The sequence below is a fragment of the Lutjanus erythropterus genome, chromosome 5, assembly GCF_056507025.1.
Source record: "Lutjanus erythropterus isolate fLutEry1 chromosome 5, fLutEry1.hap2, whole genome shotgun sequence".
NCBI lineage: Eukaryota > Metazoa > Chordata > Actinopteri > Lutjaniformes > Lutjanidae > Lutjanus > Lutjanus erythropterus.
In genome coordinates, this window is record NC_139321.1 from 6676609 (window position 1) to 6700237 (window position 23629).

At 41.2% G+C, this 23629-nt stretch overlaps 3 protein-coding genes across 4 annotated transcripts; all 3 read left to right on the plus strand.

Moving 5' to 3' along the window:
• The first annotated feature begins 655 nt into the window (after nt 1–655).
• Nucleotides 656–16804, plus strand: sncb (synuclein, beta). 2 transcript variants are annotated; one of them, XM_084718613.1, is made up of 6 exons: nt 656–816; nt 1800–1933; nt 7488–7517; nt 7779–7864; nt 12899–12985; nt 15995–16804. In XM_084718613.1, the coding sequence occupies exons 2-6, from the start codon at nt 1813–1815 to the stop codon at nt 16022–16024; spliced, it is 354 nt and encodes a 117-aa protein (XP_084574739.1). In that variant the 5' UTR covers nt 656–816; nt 1800–1812; the 3' UTR covers nt 16025–16804. The 2 variants fall into 2 exon arrangements, with proteins under 2 accessions (XP_084574739.1, XP_084574740.1); XM_084718614.1 differs by having other exon boundaries at nt 659–816; nt 1803–1933.
• A 138-nt stretch (nt 16805–16942) lies between these two features.
• adirf (adipogenesis regulatory factor) lies at nt 16943–18577 on the plus strand. The gene is made up of 3 exons (XM_084718615.1): nt 16943–17263; nt 17454–17516; nt 18236–18577. Exons 1-3 carry the CDS (start codon nt 17185–17187, stop codon nt 18337–18339), a joined length of 246 nt encoding a protein of 81 aa, XP_084574741.1. The 5' UTR covers nt 16943–17184; the 3' UTR covers nt 18340–18577.
• Nucleotides 18578–19753: 1176 nt separating this feature from the next.
• gprin1 (G protein regulated inducer of neurite outgrowth 1) lies at nt 19754–23309 on the plus strand. The gene is made up of 2 exons (XM_084718616.1): nt 19754–19963; nt 20459–23309. The coding sequence occupies exon 2, from the start codon at nt 20488–20490 to the stop codon at nt 22561–22563; it is 2076 nt and encodes a 691-aa protein (XP_084574742.1). The 5' UTR covers nt 19754–19963; nt 20459–20487; the 3' UTR covers nt 22564–23309.
• The last annotated feature ends 320 nt before the right edge of the window (nt 23310–23629 follow it).

Genomic DNA, 23629 nt, shown 5'->3' on the forward strand with positions numbered 1-23629 from the left:
AATATAGTATTTCTCTTGTTATGATGCAATAAGTTGTTATTCATGTTATTACATGATAACTTACATTGTTAGAAGTGACATTAAAAAGATAGACCATAAGACGTTATAACAGAAATATTTCATGTAATAACATGATAAATAGTATATTTGTATAACCAGAAAAGTTTCTTGTTATAATGTGATAAGTTTGTATGTCGTTATAACGGGAAAATACATTGTTATAGCAATAAACTTTTCATATTATAACGTGATACTGATCTGTTTTTTCTTTTTCAGGTGCAGCAATGCACTGTATGTAGTACTTAAACACAGCACTTGAGTAAATGTACTTTACAATGCATGCTTACTTTACGTTACATTCCACCACTCCTGTAATCATATCACAGCTACAAAACGTGTATTTTTTCTTTATTAACACCGAGTTTAACTGTTGCAACATGTAAAAGGCACAAAATGACGTAGTTTGGCTCAATTCAGCTCATTTTCTCTGCTGTACCAGTTGACATCTGTGGCTGATCAATAGTGGATGGAGCCGGTGATGGTGGAGAGAGACAGAGAGAGATGGCAGAGAGAGAGAGAGAGAGAGAGAGAGAGAGAGAGAGGGCGGAGGGGTGGAGGAGGGGGGAGGAGGGAGGAGGGGGGGTACGTGATAGTCTCAGCCGCACCGTGAAGGGGGCCGTCCCTGTTGGTGGAGATCATCAGCCCGAGGAAGGCCCACCTAGTGATCATTAGAAAATATATCCCGTTTAGACGATAGTTTGTCTCGACTGTGCGACTCAATCATAAGGGGACAAGTTGAAGGCTATTTGTAAATAGGTAAGGACTCGTTTTTATCTATTGCATTCATTTATCACTGCTATTTTTGAAGCATATAGAGGTCACCACCATTTGAGGAGCATGCATGAGAGCGTCGTCATTGGAAGCCACTGGTCTGCACCGTGCCTAAAATAACTTAAAGATCATCATTCACACATTTATATGAAATGCTATTGCTTTCCGTGACAAATTATAATGAATTTGTGTCTTTAATGTGATGCAAAGGCAGATAAATTCAGCCAGGCACGGATGCAAACGTGAGAAATGGTGGACATCATAATTTAAGGCTTGACCTGCAGCATCCAGGATGGACTGTGGAGGAGTGGTGTCTAATGCAGGAATATAATTCGAGCCTGCAGCCTCGTCTGTTTTATTCAGATGTGATCGGACAGACTCAGATTACATCCTCGTGATTCTACGTTCAAGCCGTGATGAGAGCACACATCACAGTGTGGATCGTGCCTCCCTTCCCCCAGCAGCAGCCTTGTGTAGCTGAAGCGATGCCACCTTCCACTATAAAATGCTGTTACAGTCCGTTAAAAAGGCCTGTGCGCAGTCCTGCCGTCCTGCTGCCACCGAGAGTAGCATTACAAGCGAGCAATAATTAATGAGCGCCTCCACAATTAACCATTTCATTGAAATCTTTTTGCCTTTGAATATTTCATGCCTTGACGAGGATGTGAAAAGGGGGTTGGATGCATGAGTGAACAGAGGGTTTTTACTACAGCCTGATGGCTGGACTGCAACTGTCAGGATCCACCACAGGAGGCGGTGCCGCCTTCCTTTACCAAAACGTATGGTCTTACTGTATAATGCACTTATACATCCATAGAAACCTGTGGAAATACTTGGAAATATAATAACTGCAGCTGCTCATCTATAGAATGAGATATTACATGTCATCTGTGCATATCAATAAGATCAAACTGACAGTGACAGCAGTGATGGTGACTGACAGCAGGTATTGCTCCATCTCTCCACAGTAGCTCGGCCAAGATGGATGTGTTTATGAAGGGTTTGTCTAAAGCGAAAGAGGGGATGGCTGTGGCCGCAGAGAAGACAAAGGAAGGAGTTGCGGTTGCAGCTGAAAAGACTAAAGAAGGAGTAATGTTTGTAGGTAAGACGATCTCCAATGTCTTTTTGCAGCTTATTTTACATGCAAATCACACACTAGCCCATTGAGACTGCTAATGTTCCTGCTACACACAGGAGCAGCAACAAATCACCAGGGAGAATATTTTATGATTTGGCTCCTGCAGCATCCACACATGTCCTGGAACAAATGCTTAAATTATACAATAACTTATTTTACACTAGGTCTGCAAAATATTAGGTCTCAGCTGATGCTGGATTTTTGATGCTGATGCCGGTATTAGGCAGTAAAAAAATTCTGATATCGATATATCGGCTGATATTCTTTATACAGAATATAATTTACAGAATATAGAATATGTACATAAACTGATTTTTTGCAGTGATCCCTCAAAAGTGGTCAACACTTGTGTCAAAGATTTGTAACGGAGGCAGGATATTTTACGGTGTAAAAAAATGTTATGTCCAAAATGATATCAGGACTTTACTGATACAGTAAATTTTAACTGACATTTTTAATAACTGTAAATAACAAAAACAAAAAAGAACAAACAGGCACATATCGGACAACATATAAGTAGAGACAGACTGCTATAGAGTGTTTTAGCTGTGATAGGCCACACATCACAATGTTATGTAATGCTTGTTGGGGGTCTGTACCAAACAAACATGTTTTCTTACATCTGGAGAATAATATTTGTATTCCAGTGTATCTCTGCAGAACTACAGTACCTCATTATAATGCTGTTCTGTTACACATTTTTCCTGTCTCAAAAAATTGCAGCTTGTGCGGTTTGGATATTACACTTGGTCATATTGCGATTCAGATTAATTGTGCAGCTCTAAATAATGCAACAGAAACCTGCTCCCTTCACACACGAAACAAACAAGCAGGCTGGAGGTACTGCTAAGTTTTTAATCTCTTTGTCCACCATCATAATGCAGCTGGTTGACAATATTGTACCTGTGTGGTTTCTTCTGTAAAACTACAGTTATTTTAAATGTGTGCTGTAAGTTAAAATGGCTGATATTCTACAGTGAACATCATGATAGGTGCTGAATGGATGCACTCCCTTTCACAGGAGTTAATTATAGTAGCAGTAATTTGATAAATCAGTCAGACAGCTGATCAATATCTTATTTTACTTATGCATGCTGATGCAAAATTTTTAAATAAATAGGACTTCTGTTTCCCTGTATATCAAAACTATCCAGCTACTCACTGCTAATAATATAAGTAGTTTTAAAAAGGATACACTGGGATAAAGAGTTCTTTTGATGTAGATGATGTGATCCGAGGCTCTGAATGTCCTTATGCCCTCTCGCCTGACTTGACTGGGCTACAGGCAGGAGATGGGAACAGGGGTGGGGGTGGGGCAGCAGGATGGTGGGAGCAGCTCTTGCCACATGTCCGTGCATCGGATGGCAGCAGATTGTAAAGCAGCCTCAGCTCGCGGTCGCCTCCCGGAGACAAACAGACCAAAGGCCTCTGCTTTTGTCCTTTACGGTGAAACTTAATGTGTAACGGCCACCAGACCAGATATCTGCACAGGTCGGTGCCTCTGTCTTGTGATTTTAGAATAAAATTGCCAAGTATGTGTTTCAGATTAACGGCTCGACCTATTTCACTTGCTTTACATCATTATTTAAATCAACACGTGACATGGAGGTAGGTGGATGCCTGAAAAAGCAGCTGGCCAAAGGTACAATAGAAACTGACATGGTCTCAGTCTCTTTGATCATCATGTGTTCAAAATTACACATTAGAAAGAAAAAAAAACTTCCACAGTTGTCATATTCCAGTTTTATGCCTCACTTGTAAAGGCAGTGATATGCATAATTTAATTATCTGTGTTGCTGGGCAGTAATTCAGGCTTATTCTTTAATGGTGGCAAACCATTATGAAATGATTAAATTTTAATGTCAGGATAATCAATACAAACCAGTTCTGTTGTCTGAATAATTAATGCTAAGCCCCATAAATTCAAATGATACTGACCATAATATATCCACCTAATTTGAGTTATATAATTTGGTTTTGATGTGTATAGGGATGCAACTAACATTCATCTATCTATTTAATTATTCTACGTCTCGTTTGGTCAATAAAATGTCAGAAAATATTGAAAAATGCTCATCACAAATGCTCTAAGAGTCCATGGTGAAGTCTTCAGGCTGCTTGTTTGCTGCTTGTCAACAGTCCAAGCCCCAAAGATTTACTGTATAGAGTTACATAAGAGAAAGAAAAGCAGAACATTCTCACGATCGAGAGGCTGGAAGTCGTGTTTGGCTGTTTCGCTTGAAAAATGTCACGTAGAACACAATTAACATCGCTTGTTTCATTACATTTGATGATTTACATATATTTATCTTTGTATCAGCTGTATACTGGCAAGCATCCGCATGTTGTTTGTGATAAATAATTTCCTCCATATTGGCCGGCTCTGCTTGCAGCCTACAGTTGGTCTGTTAGGGGTGAATGGGGGAGGGCCAGATGACTCAGGGGACTCAGAGCTGGACTCTGGCCCTGGAACCTGCCAGCCATTACAGATATTTATTTTGTCAGTTGGTGAGCTGTTGTCAGGGGGCCCAAATTTCCAGCGACACCCCTGCTGGTGGCTCCACAGTCAGCAGCTCGAAGCATTGATCCGGTGAAAGTGTGTTTTGGCTGCATTCAAGAGACGTCGGGCATTCCAGGAGAAGTTGTCAGATACGACTGCATTTAGATGGAATCCAATTGCCCTACATATTTAGCAGCGTGTCCCTGTCACTCATCAGCAGAGCCAAACATGTCAGCCTGCAATCAAAACACGTGCGGGCTCATTTTCCTCGTCTCCACGCTATGTCTCCGCTTGCCTTTTGCCTGTTGTACACAGAGACTGAAAGGAGGCGTTTCTGTGACATCTCCGTGCTTCTGTGTGCGTGCTGCTTGTTGAGCGTGGTGGTGCCCTAGAAAGCCGCGTATGATTTGCTCGAAGGGCCCTCTTGGAGGAGGGGTAAGAGTGATCTGATAGGTCTGTGGCCCACCTTTTGACAGCTGCTGCTGCTGCAGACCGCCCACCCAGCTGAGCTGAGCAGTCGGCCTGAGTAAAGCAAGAGGGAGAGACGGAAATGAGAAAAGCCTGCTCTACTAGATGCCATTAAATGTCACTGCTCATTCATTCATCTCATTCACACAGCATCTACTGTATGTGAACTGTGATACAGTGAAGCAGAGCTGCAACAATAGTCAGTTAATCAAATCGATCAGTTGGTCGAAAGAAAATTAGTTGCCAACTATTTTGATGATCGCTTCAGTAATATTTAAAGCAGCAACATCAAACCTTTGCTGGTTCCAGCGTCTTCGATGTGAGGATTTGCTGCTTTTCTTTGTCATTTATATCCGCAAATGAAAAGTCTCTTGGTTTTAAAGTGTTGGTTGGAAAAAAGAAGCAATTTGCGGATGGTACTTTGCTCTCTGGGAAATTGTGATGAGCATTTTTTTGATTTTTTTTTTTTTTTTACTTTTTATATTAAACGATTACTAGAGACAATAATTAACAGTCACTTTTGTGACGCCGTAACAGCCTCACTAAATGGCAGCCAGTATCTGCAGTTTATTTATTGCTGTTACTAACATCTGCTAAAGTATTACTACAGCCTGAACTGTACTACAAAATAATATGATGGTCAATAGTTAGGTGACACTACTGTAATATATTTAAGTTAGTTTACATGTGAAAGAAACTTAACCTTGTGTGTTGGTGCATCAAGTCTTTTTGTCCTCATTTAGAAACTCAGTGCCACTAAAAGTGAAAAGTAATTTAAGAGTCACAAGTAAGTAAGCAAGTAATTCTTGTTTTTCATCATTGATTGATCTGTCAATCATTTCCTCAATTAATCAATATGTTGTTTGGTCCATAAAATTGTTTGGTGTTTCCCGAAGCCCAATGTGACGTCCTCAAATGTCATGTTTTGTCCACAGTCAAAAGACATTCAGTTTACTTCATAGAGGACTACATAAGGTTTTGTTTTATTGTTTCTGAAGAACAACAAGCTTTAAAACAGCACAATTCCTTAATGACATTTCTAAATCCTTACCCACAGCTATCGTCCATTTGTGTTCCTGTAAACACTGTACAGGCGCTGCACTGCCTAAATGGATACATCTCCTTAGATGTATGTTTTGCTTTGAGGCTCGCCTTTTGTAGTGACTGCTCTGCTCTTAATCATCATTTGGTCCCTCCTCGGTCGGCTTTTAAAGGCCCTCGAGGACCAATAAGGCATGTGACCGCTGCACAGTAGAGAGGATGACAAGGATTGAGTGATCAGGACCTGTGGGTACGCAGTAGATTGCCCAAACAGCTCGATGCAGTACTGTGCAGATGGATGAGATCTGCCAAAGGTCACAGAATTCAGCAGAGGTTTTGGTTGAAATTGGCAGCAAAGTTGAGCAACTCCTCACACTGAAAGTACAGAGAAACTCAAGTGCTGCAGTCATGATTGTTCCTCGTAGCTCTGGAGCTGTGAATAAAAAAAAACAAATTGATAACAAATTGATTGAACAGGACGCTACAGTGCTGTGAATAAATGTAGCTTTTCATCATGTCGCTCTATTGTAGCTTTAGTGTTCGATGAATCATGCTGTCAGGTAAACGACATTTGACCTATCAACGTACTAAAAGAGCAAGTCGCACAGAAATGGTGCATTTTAACCCCGTATTGCCCTCAGGCAACAGAAAACCTTTCTGCCCCTCACCCCTTCCTCCTCAACATTTTTTCCACACACAACAATGTCCTACGATATATTTTAAACAGTCCAATGAGGTGCAGGAGTGGGTATGATGTGTCATCAGGGGGAGGGAGCTTCTTTCAGGAAGACAAGTGAAGCGACCGATAGATAAATTTCATTCTTTTGCATCTTTAAATAGAGAGAATTAGACAATAAAAATATATATACACACGCAGTATATATTAAAGTGTTGCACTCAATGAAGGACGTGTAATGTGATGTAAAATGTAAAATTTATGAGCAGTGGACACAGGGACACTCTATGGCTATGAATAAAAAACACCAATAGAACAACTTGAGTTAAGAAAAGTGATCAAATATATACAACATGCTGCTTATAAAGCAAAAAAATCCGATCTGAATTATGTATGTTACCCATCTGTTAAAAAAAATATCAGAAAACATTTAAACTCGATATCAATACAGATCGATGTAGCTGTGCTGAGCCAATATCGGCCGATAATATCAAGAGTTGAGAATTGTGTGTGAAAATTTTGATCATTTATACATTATCAGAGCCCCGATATTACAAAAAAATAGATAATCTGTTGACATGAAAAACCATGTGTGCAGTTCAGGCGTACTAAAATGTAAAGCAGGTTAAAGTTCAGACTGTGTAGACTTTTGTTAATTTCACTCTGAATGAATAGTAGAAGTGTATCAGCAGTTTCTTTCAGGTAAGTGTAAAAACACACACACAGAAGAAATTAATCTTGAAATGTAAAATGTTGAATTGTTCTTGATTCACAAAGGAGATGACATGTTTTCTAACAAATTTCTTTTTTTTTTTTTTTTTTCGTTAATTCAGGGAGCAAGGCCAAAGACAGCGTGGGCACAGGTGAGTTTTCCATCTGTTGTAGTGAAACGTAGACAACATCTCTGTAGCAGGAAGAGGCTTTGTTTCCTAACAGTGACAAGACACTTAGTCCTAACTGGAAAATTTATAATGGTGGTGATGGGGGAGGTCGTTATGTGCGGTAATCAATTGAGAAACACAGAGGGCGAACATCATGTGCAGGCTTTTAATCTGTCTGCTGAATCTACGCAGATAATGTTTCTGTTAATTTGTGTGTGTTTGTGTGTGTGTGTGTCTCTGCAGTGGCTGAGAAGACCACTGGAGCCATGGGGAACATCGTTGCAGCCACTGGCCTGGTGAAAAAGGACGAGTTCCCCACTGACATGAATGTATGTGCACCATTACAGTCTCCATCAGCTCCCTGCTAACACACACAGTGAAGCGTAACACACTCGTTCAGTTTCCTCGGTGTGTTTCTCGTTATCAGACGAAGAGCTGCAGTGTGTTTACACACGTCCAAGAAATCAGCCAGCTCTTAATGGTGAAATCACATTATAGGTGATGGACATGTTGTCCTGAGAAACACAGACTGACAAAAACTACAATGCATATTTAAAATCTTTATATAATATAAACTGTATTTACTCCTGGGTTGTATTCTATTTGTTTGATGTTGCAACCTTGGCTGCAGCCTCCTTTAATGTGTTTTTATAAACTAATCTATAAATTATGTTCTTATGATTGTTTATGACAGTATAACACTGAAAAACAATATTAATTATATTAATAGTAGCTATGTTAAGTTTAAAGAGCCCAAAATTATGTTTTCAGATGTTTCAGATGTTTATTTTATCCCTCCATCAGTCAAAAAACCTAAAGATATTACATTTCCACTAACAAACAATAATAAATAATACAAATAATACAGCACGGAAAACCACCAATTTCAGTTTATTTGTCAGTTAGCTCACGATTATTATTGATTAATCTGCCCATTATTTTCACAATTAACCAATTCCTTGTTGATATAAAATGTCAATAAAATGTTAATGTTAAAATGTAAAGATGCTGTTTAGCTGAAAATATCAAATACAAATTCAAAAGCATTCAAAGACATCCTTTATTGCTAACAGTTGAAATAAACGTTTTTTAAAGGGGTATTCCAGCAATTTCACTTCCACAAAAGTGCGGGCTGACATGACAATTTAGAAATAAGTTTTAGGCATCAGGTTCCAAAAACGCTGAATCCTACATTTCCCATAAGGCAGCCCAGTAGCGTCTTTCTTTATGCCCTCCCTGCTTCATAAACATCTAAATGCAAAGCCACAATGGACATTATACAACAGTTTTCTCAGGCTGTGTTTACTCTTTATGACAAGTACTTTTAACTTCACATGTAAAATCAAGGGTTTGCACATTTAATTGCATGAAGACTACAAAATCTGCCTTGTGCATGCATGGTAACAGCGCAACAGCGGCTTCCTGTTCTTTTTGACTTATCCTGTTCATGTTTGTACACGTGTGTCTGAGATCAAGTGAAAGAGAGAGGAGCCTCAGTTGCGGATCCAAGGCTCATTTACAGTTGGCAACTTGCTGTGAGTTGTGTTCATTAAAGTCTGGACAGGATTGTCGTTGTAGCGGAGCCAGATTTACACACGGGCTGATGAATCTGCGTGTCACTCTTGAAACAGAGTTACTAGTCTGCGTTTCATCTGTTTCTCTGCTGTCAGCACAGACAGACATTTACTGCGCCTCAAGTTCTCCCGCCAGAGAAACACCTTGAGAAAAGAACTCCGTTTGCGTCTTTTCTGAGTATTTCAAGTAGAAATAGAAAACCCTTTCCCTCCCTCCTTCAGCGAAGGGCAGGGGTCAGCAAACTTCACTATCAAAAGAGCCAGTTTTGACCAAAAAGAAAAAAAAATCTGTCTGGAGTTGCAACTGTTAAATTCTCTATTTACCTTTTCTATTTTTTGGATTTGGCATCCACAGTTAGCCCAGACTCAACTCTAGCCATCAGCAAAATTTAGAGCAAAAGGCTCTGAGCTGTGGATGTAGGTTATGACACACATTTTAGTTGATGAAACATTAAAACATTTTATTCAGTGCATGAGCTACACATTTTTATAAAGGAGAATGTAAGAATTTAGTCTTCAACAACAACAAATGAAAATTAAAATGTTAAGATGTTAACCCCCACAGAGGGGGTTTATATGTTGCATCATCATCACACAAAAACTGACATCGGAGCACATGGGAAAATGTTTTTAGAAGCACTGGGGGGAAAAGCACTTTAACAGCAAAACGTGTAAATTTTCCAATTTTAATACTGTATGAACACAACAGGGAAGCTACAGAATGACATAAAAACCTCAAAGGAACCCCCAAAATAATGGACCCGCCCTTTAAAAACATGTTCCTCTGCTCTAACAAGAATAGAAGAGAATGGTCAGCATTCATGCTGCAAAATGTAAATGAGTTAACAGCTTTTATGCAGTTAAAATAATAAAAACACATTTGCACTACAGCTTTGTTTATACTTGTTTTATGGGAGGAAGCTTTAGGGTTTCTGAAGTTGAATTGTTGCTCTGTGGACAGAGCTGCCTTCAGTCTGTAATAATAATAATAATAATAACAGTCTTTAAAAGAGATTTCAATCTAAAGGGACTCCCTAGTTTAATAAATAAAAAATAGCTTGAGGTCACAGCCTGTTTCACTGTTGGATCTCATCTCTGTGGGACTATCAGCTCTCTGCAACCCGCAACTCTTCTATTCTTGTACCCTGAAGACCTCTGCTAATGTCACCGCTCCCTGTCTCCGCTCACATCAGTTTATCCGCACTGTGATCTTTAAGATGTGAGGAGACAGGTGGAACATATTGGACTTTCCACAAACGCAGAAAATGAAAAAAGAAAAAAAAAAAATCAACATATAGCCAAGCTTGGGAATCTGAGCGATACAGGTTTTATTTATTTTATCCACGGATTGTTTGTTCTTCGCTGTCAGCGTGCTGACATTTCGTCTATCTCTGTCAGGTTGTCAGTGCGACAGGGAGGTCCCCGTCCTGTCCCAAGCCTTCATCCCTCTGAGTTGGACCCTCTCCACTGACTCGCTAATCTAGTAAATCTGACAGCCCGCTCTAATAGGCTTCTCCAAGGCACTATCTGAGTGATAAAACTGCTCATTTCAACACCCTGACAACAGACTGTTGAACTGCTGACATTGTTATGACGTGCAGCGCTACGTTTTGCTAAGTTCTACCTTGTGCGGGGCTGTACATCAACTCTTTTGAGCTGGATCCTGCAGATCAGAAACACTGTCCCGTATTGACACATCCGTTCACATAATAAAATATTTCACTTCGAGTACCTTAAAAACATAATTTTAATAGCCTTTTTTAAGAGACTTGTTCTGTGCTTTCAGAACATGAGGCTTCCCTTGTGCTTGAGTCTCGACTGAATTCAAATGTGTGACCGATCAGACACAAAACGAATCTTCCTCTTCTGTTGTAATCACATAAAGAGGCTTTTTCGTGTTCGCTGTATCTCAGGCAATGATCCGTCTGATTAGGTGTGTCCCTCTGATGGTTTCCCTTTTGTGCAGCGTTTAAGGCCATGCTAATCATGTTGGTGGGCTTAAAGCAATAACCCCAGCTCAATACAGTACACAGGATTATAGTCTGTTCTTCTCTCTGACCTAATTGACTTGATTAGTGCTGGGTTTAAAAATAAATGTGTGGTGACCCACTAGCTTTGTTTTCAGGGCTCGTAGCAGTAGCAGGTGCAGCAGTGATGGAGCGCTGGAGATACAGTCCACTTAGAGGCTCACAGCATCAAGGCGTCAAGTTATTAGATTTTCAGCGATACCCAAAATATTAAAAGATAAGACTGGTGATATTCTATATTTTTCTTATTGTCTATGAAAACCTTGAAAAGACCAAACCCAGCTATGAATTGATCAGACTAAAAAGTGTTGTCTTGCCTGGTATTTCTTATTCGTGTGTGTATGTGCACTGTTGTCCAAATATAGTCAAAAATATGTCATTGAGCCTTTAGTCACATGTTCCTTTATTTCAACATAGCACACAGGTGACTGTAGTTTATTTTAAAAGGTCCGGTGTGTAAGATTTAGAGGAATCTATTGACTGAATATGGCACAAATGGAAAACAACGTAACATAAGTATTTTTTCATCACTGTATGGTCACCTTAAAATAAGAATCTGTGTATTTATGTTATCTTACAATGAGCCGTCATTAATTAACCACCATGTTTCCACAGTAGCCCACAACAGACAAACTAAATATGCATTTTTCAAAAGCTTCACAGTTACTGTAGGTTCTCCTACATGCTTGAAAGGGAAGAGTGAAATGAGGTGTTTGCAATCTGCAAGTTCACTACTAGATGCCACTAAACTCCACACAATGAACGGATCTTTACTGTAAATCAACCCACATACACTGTCCTGCTGCTGTAAATACTCTGTAGAGCAACAAATGTGTGTTAGTCCGCAGCTGAAAATAGTCCCAGATAAATGCACAATTATTTGTCCTCTTTTGAAAAAGAAACTATATATTTTTAGTCATTTTTAAAGATTTATGTCTCAGTTAAACCTGACCTGATAGGTGGGACAGGTACTGAGAAACAGACTAATACATTGTTGGTTTTGTTGGTATTTTAGCCCCAGTCTCATCTGTTACCATTACACTGGAGTCACAGAGCTAAGCATCCGATTTTCCAAACGATAAACACCCAGAGAAGAGTCAACAGCTGTGAGCCTGTACTGATACACAGCTGTGTGTGTTTGAGTTAATATCACTAACTGATGTGAAGCAGGTGTAATGTTCACCATGTTCACCATCTTAGTTTAGCATGTTAGCGTGCTAACATTTACCAATTAGCACAAAATACAGCAATAAATTTGGACATGATGATATCCAGAGTTCGTGATGATTTCAATCCATCCAGTAGTTGTTCAGATATTTCAGACTGGACTGGACAGACAGAGAGACGCTGCCATCCCTAGAGCCAGAGCTGTTAGCACAAGGTCATTAACCACACTTACCGCTGTACTGAATGTATTTCCAGAATCCTCTCCCAACCATCTGGATGACAGAATATTCTCTCCTCTGCACAATAAAATAGATTTTTATTGTGTTTCCTAATCCAAACAGAGATGGTAGCTGGAAATAACAGATATCCTTGCTAACACACTGATATTTGTGTAGATTTATTATACTATATATTACTTTATATTGTTGCACAAAAATTAATTCATCTTGCTTTCTTGTGTTGTACAAGATAGAGATAAGTAGAGGAAAATCTAAAGTATTGCCAGTTTTATTTTTTATGTTCAAGTAACTACAAATATGTGTAATTGCTCGTGTTACTGTAGATCTTTTCTTCATCGCTCTGTCTGTCTCTGCAGCCTGAGGAGTACGGGCAGGAGGCCATGGAGGGCCAGGGAGAGGCGATGCTGGAGCCAGAAGGAGAGACATATGATGAGTCCCAGCAGGTAATCAGCCTACATGACGCAAAGCACATACATCTCCGCACATGTCTCTCTATGATTTTATAGTAAAAAGCTTTTAAAAAAAAAAAAAAAAAGCAGTGAACTGCAGTCGTGGATGAGTCCATTCACTTACAGTAGACGGAGGCTCATCAGTATTCACCAGCTCTGCATGGTTACACATTTTAGCTGCATTGCATTTCAACAGCACTCCACACTTGCCCTCCACTCCTGTCCCACACAAACACCACGACTCACGCTGAGGTAATTCTTCTTTTTACTGGAAATGATAACAGAGCGCTTAACAAGCCAATTGCCAGATAAGCGAGTACAGTGAATATAGCACCACCTACCTACACTGAGCGTTGGGTGTGTGTCGGTGTGTGTGTGGAAGAAGGAGTCTGACACAGATGGTTATTTTTGGATTTTGGCTGTCAGGGGCGAGACAAACTGTGCAGAACCTATTGCTTTGAAAACAGATTTTAAATAGCTGAGAGTAAATAAAAATACCACACAATGCACATAATGCTACAAAGATACTTTTATTAGAATGTATAATGATTTAAAACACTAATAAATCATAGATTATTTTAGCCGGGAAGCTATTTTATTCTCATGGAACAGTAAAATATTCAGAATCAGCTTCAGTTAGAGGAAGATTTAATATGAGATTTAACATGATCTCGTGCATTTGGTGGGATTTTCTTTTCGTTCCCGCTCTCACCAGTGGATTATTGCATTACTCAGTTAAAGGAGTAAAACGTAGAATATTCCCTGAGATACAAATTAAAAGTGAAATTTCTCAGAGGCAGCAGCTCGTATCATCCATGTACTCCTCCTCCATCTCTCCCTCTCTGCTACTCCTCCGCATCTCTCTCCCCTCCCCCATCCTCTGCTACACCAGCGATGTCTGAATGGGTGTGGTGATGACGCTCTCTGCCTCCGTGCATTGTGGGTAATGTCAGGGTCTCCCTGCATTGCTGTAAATATGGAGTCTGAGTGCTGCAGAGTGAACCATCTCAGAGAGGATTTGGAGATAAAGAATCCATCTTAACCACCGTCACTCTTAGTTTTATGAACACGTCACGTGACCTCAGACTGTTGCACATTCCCGGAGGCTGTGTTTTATTTATTTATTTATTTTTTTTATGATCATGTGCGTGGAGGAGGCGTGTGCAGGGTTACAAGGATGCTGGGAATGTGCTCACGACACGTCCTTGAGGTTGGTGTAGGCTTGTGCTGCCCTCTGCAGGCTGAAGAGACACACTGAACCGGCAGAGGAGCTTAACAGCTGTGACAGAGTGACATCATTACCTTCAGCAGACAGCGACCATGTGCCCTTTGTCATATTTATTCCTCTTAAACCGATTAAAGAAGAATTTCATGCAGTTAAGTTTTAATTAAAGTCAGGATTCCTACACAGTGTGGAAAAGTATTGACTTTAATTTGAGAACTTTTCAGGTGTGGAAAAGGACGGGAAAAGAAAAGAGAATATGGGATACTCTTTGTGTTTCCAGACTATTGTCCCAATTCTGTTTTCTAAAATAAAAAAAATTTAGAATTTCTAAAAATTATCTCACCAATTACAAACCAAAAACAAACATAATGTCAGATGACCCAAATCATGTTTCAGTGATTCTTCATGACAAAAGTTCATAATAACAGCTGTAAACAGACTGTATGGGCTAAAACACACAAGAAGCCTGATTCTGCTTCACAGTAGTTCACTGCATGTTCACAATAGGGAAGGCAAACTCAGTAAAATATGCAATAATAATAATAATGGTTGAGGTATATGATGTGATATTGGCATTAGGATGTGTCAGAGACCAGCAGGGGATAGGGGTCTTTGGGGGGGTGGGTATGATGTTCTTGATAAAATTGTAGAACTGTAAAATTCAATAAAAGAACTTTGAAAGAAAGGATGTGCCAGAGACACCAAATTTGTGATTTATGGCCAGGTTTTTTCTCCAGGGAGGAATCCTGCCAGACCCAGGAGGATGATTGAGTAATTCTGCGGCCCAAGCAAACACGCGGCCCTCCTCATCCTCTGTTCTTCTCCTTTCTAATCCTTGAATCATTAAGTCATAAAACCAAACATTTATGAATGGTGAAGAGGATGGATTGAGGAGTGTCACAGCCTCATGAAAGACGCTGCTCTGTAGTCTTTGGGTTGGGAGTGGATACTTCTGTATCTCTCGCCAGATGGCAGCGGCGTTTGATATTTAGTACCCTCCCACTTCCTCCTTTTTTTCAGCATCGCTGGGGTAGATTTGCTTCATTTTTCAATGGTCTGTGCGCCACGCCAAGACATTTGTTTGCAGGAGTTGGCTGCTGTCTTCCTGAATCATTTCTACAAATGTGCAGTAAGAACACTGAATAGTTCACGTTAGTGGGGAGTCCCTGAGACACTCACAAATGAAGCATTTTGGTGCCATTTTAATGTGTGGATTTTAAAAAGACAAACTATTAGTGAAAAGTAAAAGAGAAGATCAAAAAACATTCTTAATGAAAAGTTTATGAGACAATTTATGGGGCCCTTGGTGGCTTGGGGCCTAAGGCAGTCCCCCGTACTCAGGCCCCCATAGCTGGTTACAGTGACTACCTCATATCCTCGTGGAAAACCCTGGTTATGAGGGATGCTGTGATGAAGTTATCACAGCAAGCAGACAATCTTTCCTGCATCGTTTCCATGGACACGATGAACAAAGAAGGCGGCACAGATGCCTTGAAGATTAAATTATTTATCTTTTTTCAACTCATTTTTGGTTCTTATTTATAAAAGAGAACAAAAAATAACAATACTAAATAAAAGACCTGGTTGGCGAAGGATTCAAAATAGCAAAAGAAAGTCAAATATCGTCTGAAAAATCTACAGAGAAGTCTTGAAATTGAGTCTGGAATTTTGAATTAAATGGATAATGTATAGAAACCCGGTGAAGACTTTGAATTTAACCTGGAGCTTCTGCTGTCCTGTCCGTCTCTTAAAAATCATTTCTTCTTCTCTTCCCACAGGAGAGCCAGGACTACGAGCCAGAAGCGTAAAAGCATCAGTCCGAGCCACCATCCAACCAGCAGCACAATAATATTTCTAATAATAACAAGGACAAATGCTGAAACTATTACAATTATACCCCCGTTGCAAAAAAACAACAAAAAAGCATTCCCACTGAAAAATGTTCTTCCTTCAAGACAAATCTTTTATTATTATATATTGTAAATGTCATGTTATTAATGTAATGTGTTGGGTGTAGGTATTTATTGAGATGTAGGATTTGTCCTCTCTGTCTCATTTCCTTGATTCCCTCCCAATGAAATGAGACCAGATCCTGGGCTTGTGACTTTGTACTCGTGTGTATCTGTATTTAGAAACGTGCAATAGATGTTCATCATCTTCCAATGAGACATTGGGAGTGGAAAAAATAAATAATGTCCGGTTGCAAGCAGATATGGAAACAATAATATCCTCTTAAGTGTCGACAATGCCTGTTTGTGGGTTCTTTTTTTTTTTTTTTTGCATTTCTTTGGACATTTCTTTGGACATTTTTGAAGTAAGAGTTTTTTACATTGTATCTTTATAGTTGCTTGTGAAATCATTCCAGTAAACTATCTGTTAGAAATGGACAGAGTATACATGTTTGTGTGTGTGCGTGTGTTTGTGTGTACTGAAGATTTTAACAAGTTAAAGTCAATATATTATGTCTTGAAATCATAATGGTTGTCAAATCAATATGTGCTTTAAATTGCAGGACTTGTCAATATAAAGGTTTATGTGTTAAGCCAGACATACATTCCTCTGTAAATAAAAAGTAAAAAAAGAAACCATTCGTTAGTGTTGTTTGATCACTCATTCGATTATAAACCTCTTGTAATTCTGTTCTTGTCTGCCTGTTGCTCTAAATGAGGATCTATTCTGCATCGTCCTCACATGTTTTTCTTTTTTTTTTTTTTGCCCACTCTTGTCTGGGGGGTTGATTAGAGGATGTGTAAAATCTGCTGAGCGGGCTGTAGCCCTTGGCAGGACGGTGCCATAGCTGGGATGCCAGTCTGATCGGGCCTCTTTGGGTGGGTTTTGTTTGGGTTAATCCGGCTGGAACGTGCAGGCTCGGTGCTGTCGGGCCCAAACAGAGGGTATTAAACAGCCGCTGCCGCCGCTGTTGGCTCAGACGGATGTGTGGACGCTTGCAGGGACGGAGACAGGAGCCATGGCCTCGTTCAAGAAGTCCTTTGAGAACCTGAAAGGCACGAGCCACTCGGCTGTGAAAGGAGTCACAGAAACTACAGGTACAGACCCACAGCTGGAGGATGACACAGGGCCGGTGTAACATCTGGCACAGAGAGAAAAAGACATTATTTTCACAATGGTTTGTCAATTTTGTAGTCCAATAAATTATTCTCTGTTTATGTTTTTTATGCTACGTTTAAGGCATTTAGAGAGTTGTTACTGCAGCAGTTTTTTATCCTTGTTTTCCAGTTCAGGCAGCTCAAGATGCCGTGCAGCAGGTGGCAGACTCCTCCAAAGAAACAGTCGACACAGGTAAAGTGCACGTTCTTCTGTCTTTGAAGCCTCATGATGTGACAAGAGAAATATTACTTTGAGCAGACAGGTGTTAGAGAGCAGACTCATGCTGTCAGAGGATAAAAAAGACTTAGCTCCCAAATTAAATGTTTTAATGACTGATGAAAGATAAGGTCCTGAAATGACATGAAAAATTACACTCCACTCATCTCTCAATGCTGGAAACAGTGTGAAGGAGTGCAAGAAGACTTAAAGTGATAATGGAATTACTTAAGACGTTACTTAAGGACTATAGAAATAGAGATACACTCAAATGTAGCTTGGTTTTAGAGCAGGGGCTTCAAAGTCTGAGACTGTTGGCCTCCCCTCAGACTAAGCGAGCTGACTTGCTTAGCTTGGCTCAATTCCTGGATGTCTACGGGATCAAGATTATGTTATTTGATCACAACAATTGAGCCAATTAGCCTAAAACTGCTGTTTGACATAACTTCAGACTGCACTAAATACATAAAAGGGTGTTTTCTGACTGGAAAAAACAGCATAATTCCCCAATACTGTGAATTTGACCTACCTCTTTAACTAAATGACCTCAAAATGTTGCAGGATAACCTAAACTGAACATTTTGGATAGAAGCTTTTATTTAGTTTAGTTTAATAGTCTTGATCAACATTCTTCAGCCTAACAGTGATGATTTACTGTTTAATTTGCTGAATATTTCTCATCTCATTCTTTAAAGCTGCTCGGGAAGCAGGCAGACAGACTCAGGCAGCCATCGGAAAAGCTGCGGACAAGGCCACGGACACCATGAAGGAGTTTGGACAGAAACTGGAGACCAAATGATCCCTGAAAGATGGACAACTCAAGCTGAAACACTGGAGCCAACTTGTCTGATCATCCAGGCTTTAGACAAGTAGTACTGTTGGGATGGAAGTATGTTGGCATCAGACAACCTAAAAAAAAGATATATACAGTTTATTTATATTTATATATGTATATATCTCCACACAGCTAACATTCCAAAGAAAATCTTTATAAATTGTCTTTTTTTCTTATTTTCCTCTCACCTTTTTCCTTTTGTGTTTCTTGCTTATTATAGTTTTCATTAAATGTGACTATTTTGGGAAATAAAAACAGATACCAACTTGTTTCTCAGGTTTTTAAGAATGTGATATCCTGCCACACACAGTGGAGATAACACTGTTAGCACTCTGTCTGTGCTGCATCCGTCTGTGGAGAGCGCTCAGAGTCATTATTACCGACACATTGCTGAGAAGACGGCCTTTGGCAGGCTGATGGCTCCTGATGAGAATGTGATCAGAGCTGTCTACCTTGGCCCCTCAGCAGCACACCTCCCTCCATCACACTACGTGGTTGCTAGGCAACAGCTCTCTGTGGCGATCAGGGATTGGTGGAGGCCTTTGAATTAATGGTGAGAATACTTCTGTCAGTACATGGTGTTCTGGCCGAGCTGCAGCCCACCGCTACAGTGAAAGCCAAAAAAAGGAAAGCTCCTCAAAAATGAGGGAAATATTTAGAATAATTTCTGTCTCGGTCCCACACAATTACTCGAGGCGAGAAGAATTACCGAGGCTCTGGAGAGAGATACGCGTCGCAGAGCGGAGAGGTTGGAGGGAGGAATGAAAGACGTGGTGGTTTACAAGTGTTTGTTTGTGTGGGAGGCAGCTCTGCCTCCTCCAGGCTCCTTCAGCTGATATCCCCTTCTCTTTCATGTACTGCAGAATAACACTCACTTTTATTCTTATATTTCATAAATTTCCTCTACAAAAAACCCCGAATTTGCATTACTTTCCTGCTCCTGTAATGAGCCTGTGGTGAGCTGCATCCACTAAAAACACTTTCTGATCTCTTCTGCCTGCTTTTTTACTACGATTTCTTCCCTCTGAGTGGTCAAACAAATCTGGCCTACACAGACACGCATTACTGTGTTATTTAAAAGCGGTGATGCATTATTAAGAGAAATCCCTCTTCTGCGTACTTCACTTCCAGAAGCCCTCACACTGATCATCCGTGGTGACAAGACAGCTTTGATCTCTTTCTAAAATTTCTCCAGTAAAAAGCCAGTTCACAGGTTTAATGTCTGTGCACGCAGTTGCCATTGTGTTGCTATGAGAACCTGGAGTTAATTACTATGATTTACTGATGATTAGAGAGCCGAGCAGAGATTTTGTCATTACATTACCACACACTGCAAGAACCCGAGCGTGGTTTCCAGGGAAACTGGAAATGTGAAGCTTTTCAATAGACACAGCCACAGCTTAAAGAGCGAGGATTGCCTAAGATAGATTCTTCTAGAGACAAACCTGGAGCCACTGCAATCACTATCAATCAACAGGGGAGATGTACAGACAGATGTGGGTCCCGATAAGCTGTGAGATTTGCGATGTTTGACCCAAATTCTGGAGAGCGGTTCAGGAGAGACTTCAGTCTGACTTAGACTGCTGAGGTAGGTCTTTTACTCGTGATTTCCTGCAATTTGTTTGATCCTGTTTGTTTTCATAGTTAAAATGTGACAAGTGTTCTGGATACCTGTGCATGAGTTTTGTTTTTTGTGATTATGGAACTTGTTTATGCACTCTGTGAATATATTTTAATGTAGAAAGGTCCAATCTGAGATATAACAGAAAACAGAAAAAATACTGAAAGAATCCAACATTTAAAATGCAGTTAATCATATGTTGTATGTATGTATGGTAATAAATATCCCAGATAGTAGTGATATAATACTAAATAAGCATCAATCAAATAATGACAGTGATGTAACTTGGTTACATATTTCAGTGTTTGGATTCTTGACATCGATATCGTATGACGGAATATTTTTTTTATCACTAAAACAAACCTCCTCCTTTTTTTCCTCCACTCATGCTGGGGCTTGTTGTTATAGTTACCGATGACAAATTGCCCTACCAGTATGTCAGTGCTGTGCTCTACCCTGCAGGTATTCTACCACTTTAATGCAGAGACGAAATGGGAAGTCTTAAGGACGAGATGAGAGGGCTCAGGGAGGACCACAAGCCTTGCGAGAAGGCAGATGATGGAGAGCGTCCAGGCGGCTCAGATGGCAGCGCTGCGCCAGAGGGACCAGAGATTAACGCCAGTCAAGAGTCGACAAGTCAAGGGGACTGTCAGCCAAAACCTCACATGAATGCCAGCTACAGCGAAGAGGGGGACGAGAATCCTACATCCAAAGATCAAGAGCTTAAAGACTCTACGCAGACTGACGCCATCCCTCTCACACAGCAGCCTGAAGCTGATACACATAACGACACCACAGTCTCTAACAAGGTCCTGAGTGAAGGAGATGGAAATGAAACTCAGGGGGAAACATCAGAGGATAAAAACATGGATCATGACAAAGGAAAAGAGGTAAAAATTGTGAACATCTCGGTGCCTGTACCAGTAACTCCAGGCCCCTTCTCCCCGTGTTCCCCAGCTCCTTTTGGCCAACATCACATGCGCACGCAGGTCAGCCTGGAGGTGGTCCAGTGTTGCTCCGCGGCCACCAGCCCCATGACGCCTCCCGAGGGCGGCCAGTCCTCCTTCTTCTTCCCAAGCTCTACTGGGCGGTCCGGAGGTGTGGGCACCGACACTAAAGACGCTGAGCTCCAGGTGGGTCAGCAGGTGGAGTTCTGCTCTGTTGCCACGTCCCCCATGACCCCGAAGACGCCATCCACCACGGCTTTCCCGGAGCTTATCGGGAGAGAGACGGTGCAGAAGGAGGAGAAGGAGAAAAGTGAGCAACGAGGAAGTTTCCCTGCGACCGCAAGTCCAGCAGTAGCTGAGTCACAGATAACTGGAGCTTTGAAATTCAGCACATCAAAGGAGCTGAGCGAAAACTCAAATACATCTCCAGAGAGCTCTGCCGGCTGCCCCGCTGCCGGGGTCACAGATTCACAGGAAACTCTGGAGGACAGTAACAAGCAATGCAAGCAGCAGAGGATGGGAAGTATGGATCAAGACATTACAATCCTGGTGACCCAGTATAAAAACAATGAAGAGGAAGAGGATGAGTCTGTACAGCCAGAGATGGTCAAAATAGATGAATATGAGGAGCCTGGAGAAGGTAACAGCGAAGTAAAGAGGGATGAGGGGCAGGAAACTGTTGCTCCTGATCATGCTCAGGACACCTCGACCACAGACCCTCCGCAAAACAAAGCCGAAGAATCGTCTGTTTCTGCTCATGATGAAGACAAAACAGATGCAAAATTGGAAAATTCAGAAATCAAAGGCGGATGTGAAGAGCAGCCAAAGACTCCAGTCCCTGAATCTCCAGCTCCTTTCGGTTGCCACAACATCCGCACGCAGGTGAGCCTGGAGGTGGTGCAGTGTCAGTCTGCGGCCACCAGCCCCATGACCCCTCCTGAGGGGGACCAGGCCTTCTACTTCCCCAGCTCCGTCGGGAGGTGTGCAACTGTGGGTGCAGAGACTAAAGACGCTGAGCTCCAGGTGGGTCAGCAGGTGGAGTATCGCTCTGTCGCCACGGCACCCATGACCCCGAGAACACCCACCACTATGACTTTTCCTGAGATCATGAAGGAAGTCAGCATAGAGGAGAAGATTGAGGAGGAGGAGGAGGAGGAGGAGGAGGAAGAGGAGGAGGAGATTAAAAAGGAGGAAAAAGAGGAGGAGAAAGTAACAGAAGAGAAAAAAGTGGAGGCAGCTGACGAGGATGCAAAGGAGGCAAGAAATTGTAAGGAGAAGTGTGAGGAGCCAGTGCAGGAAGTGAGCTGGGATGAAAAGGGCATGACATGGGAGGTATACGGGGCAGTGGTAGAGGTGACTGTGCTGGGCTCGGCCATCCAGAAACACCTGGAAAAGCAGGTGAAGAAGAGGCAGCCCTCCATGCCACCGCCTCCTCCACTCAACCCCTCGGCCGTGCCCCTCTCCTCGGAGTCTGCCCACGGGGGTTCAGGCAAGGGGCGGGCGGGGAAGAAGGCTGATCGGGACGGGGAGGTGAGCCGACGCAGGAGAAACCCCTTCCGTCTGATGATGGAGAACATGCAGCAGCCACACTGTTGCTCCAAAGCTCACACCACTGAGTGACATAAGAATTGAGAAAATAGGAATATCTGCAGGAAAATCACACGACATCTGACATGCGTGACTGTGATAAAGTGCTATCACTGACTAACTTCAGCGTGACGTTGTCTTGAGAAGCAAATCAGTTCCTTACGCGAGACAAAAAAAGCACAAAGGCATTTAACTTCTGTCACGGAGCGTTGATCACTGAGAATCAGCCATATAAGATGAAGGTTTTGTTGTTGTTTTTTTCTGAGGGTTCCTGTTTCCATGTTTGGAAAAACAAGTCTCATATATCACTGTCATTGTTAACGCTTCTCCTTTAATGTTTTTCATCTGGGCCATTCAAAAGACCCTTCCTAAGGCCCGCCCCTTTTTTCTATATGCTCCAATAACAGTTAAGCAAGTTTGTGGGAGAGTCTCGGTCAACTTTCTACTTTCCTGTATTAGATTATGCTAAAGAAAAACTAATGGTTACCAATAAAATGTGAGGTGTTGTTACCGGGACCTCTAAAAGGTACATGTAGTCACATCTTAATTCTAATGTTAGCACAAGTCTAGATAACTAGCTAGCTAACAATTCACGTGCATTAGCTAGCTTGTCAAGGAGACAAGCTTTAGTTTTCTTTCAGCTACTTAGAAAACATTTTGTTAACATTAAATATCAGACGTGACTAGCTAACTATTGTTTTTTTTCTCCAACAACTGACACAGATTAGCTAGGTTTTTCGATGGCCAGGTAGCTCGGTTGGTAGAGCATGTAGCCCAAGTACGTCCTCAGCAGCAGCCTGCAGCATGTCAACCCCCTGGGTAGTTAGCTGGGTAGTTAGCTAGCATTTTGCTAACATTAGCTATCAGATATAACTAATTACCTACCAGTTGATCTGATGTAGATTACATAGCTAGTTAGCTAGCTAATCTTTAGCTAGTTAGCTTTCTAATCTACATTTTAAGATGTAGATTAAAGTTCCCCCAGCAACATATTTTAACCATCTTCAAAATTTTGTTTTCTTTTCCACATAGACGAGCCAAGAACATACCAGTGCAAGTCCATACAGGTCTGTGTAAGTACAGGAAAGCAGAAATTTGA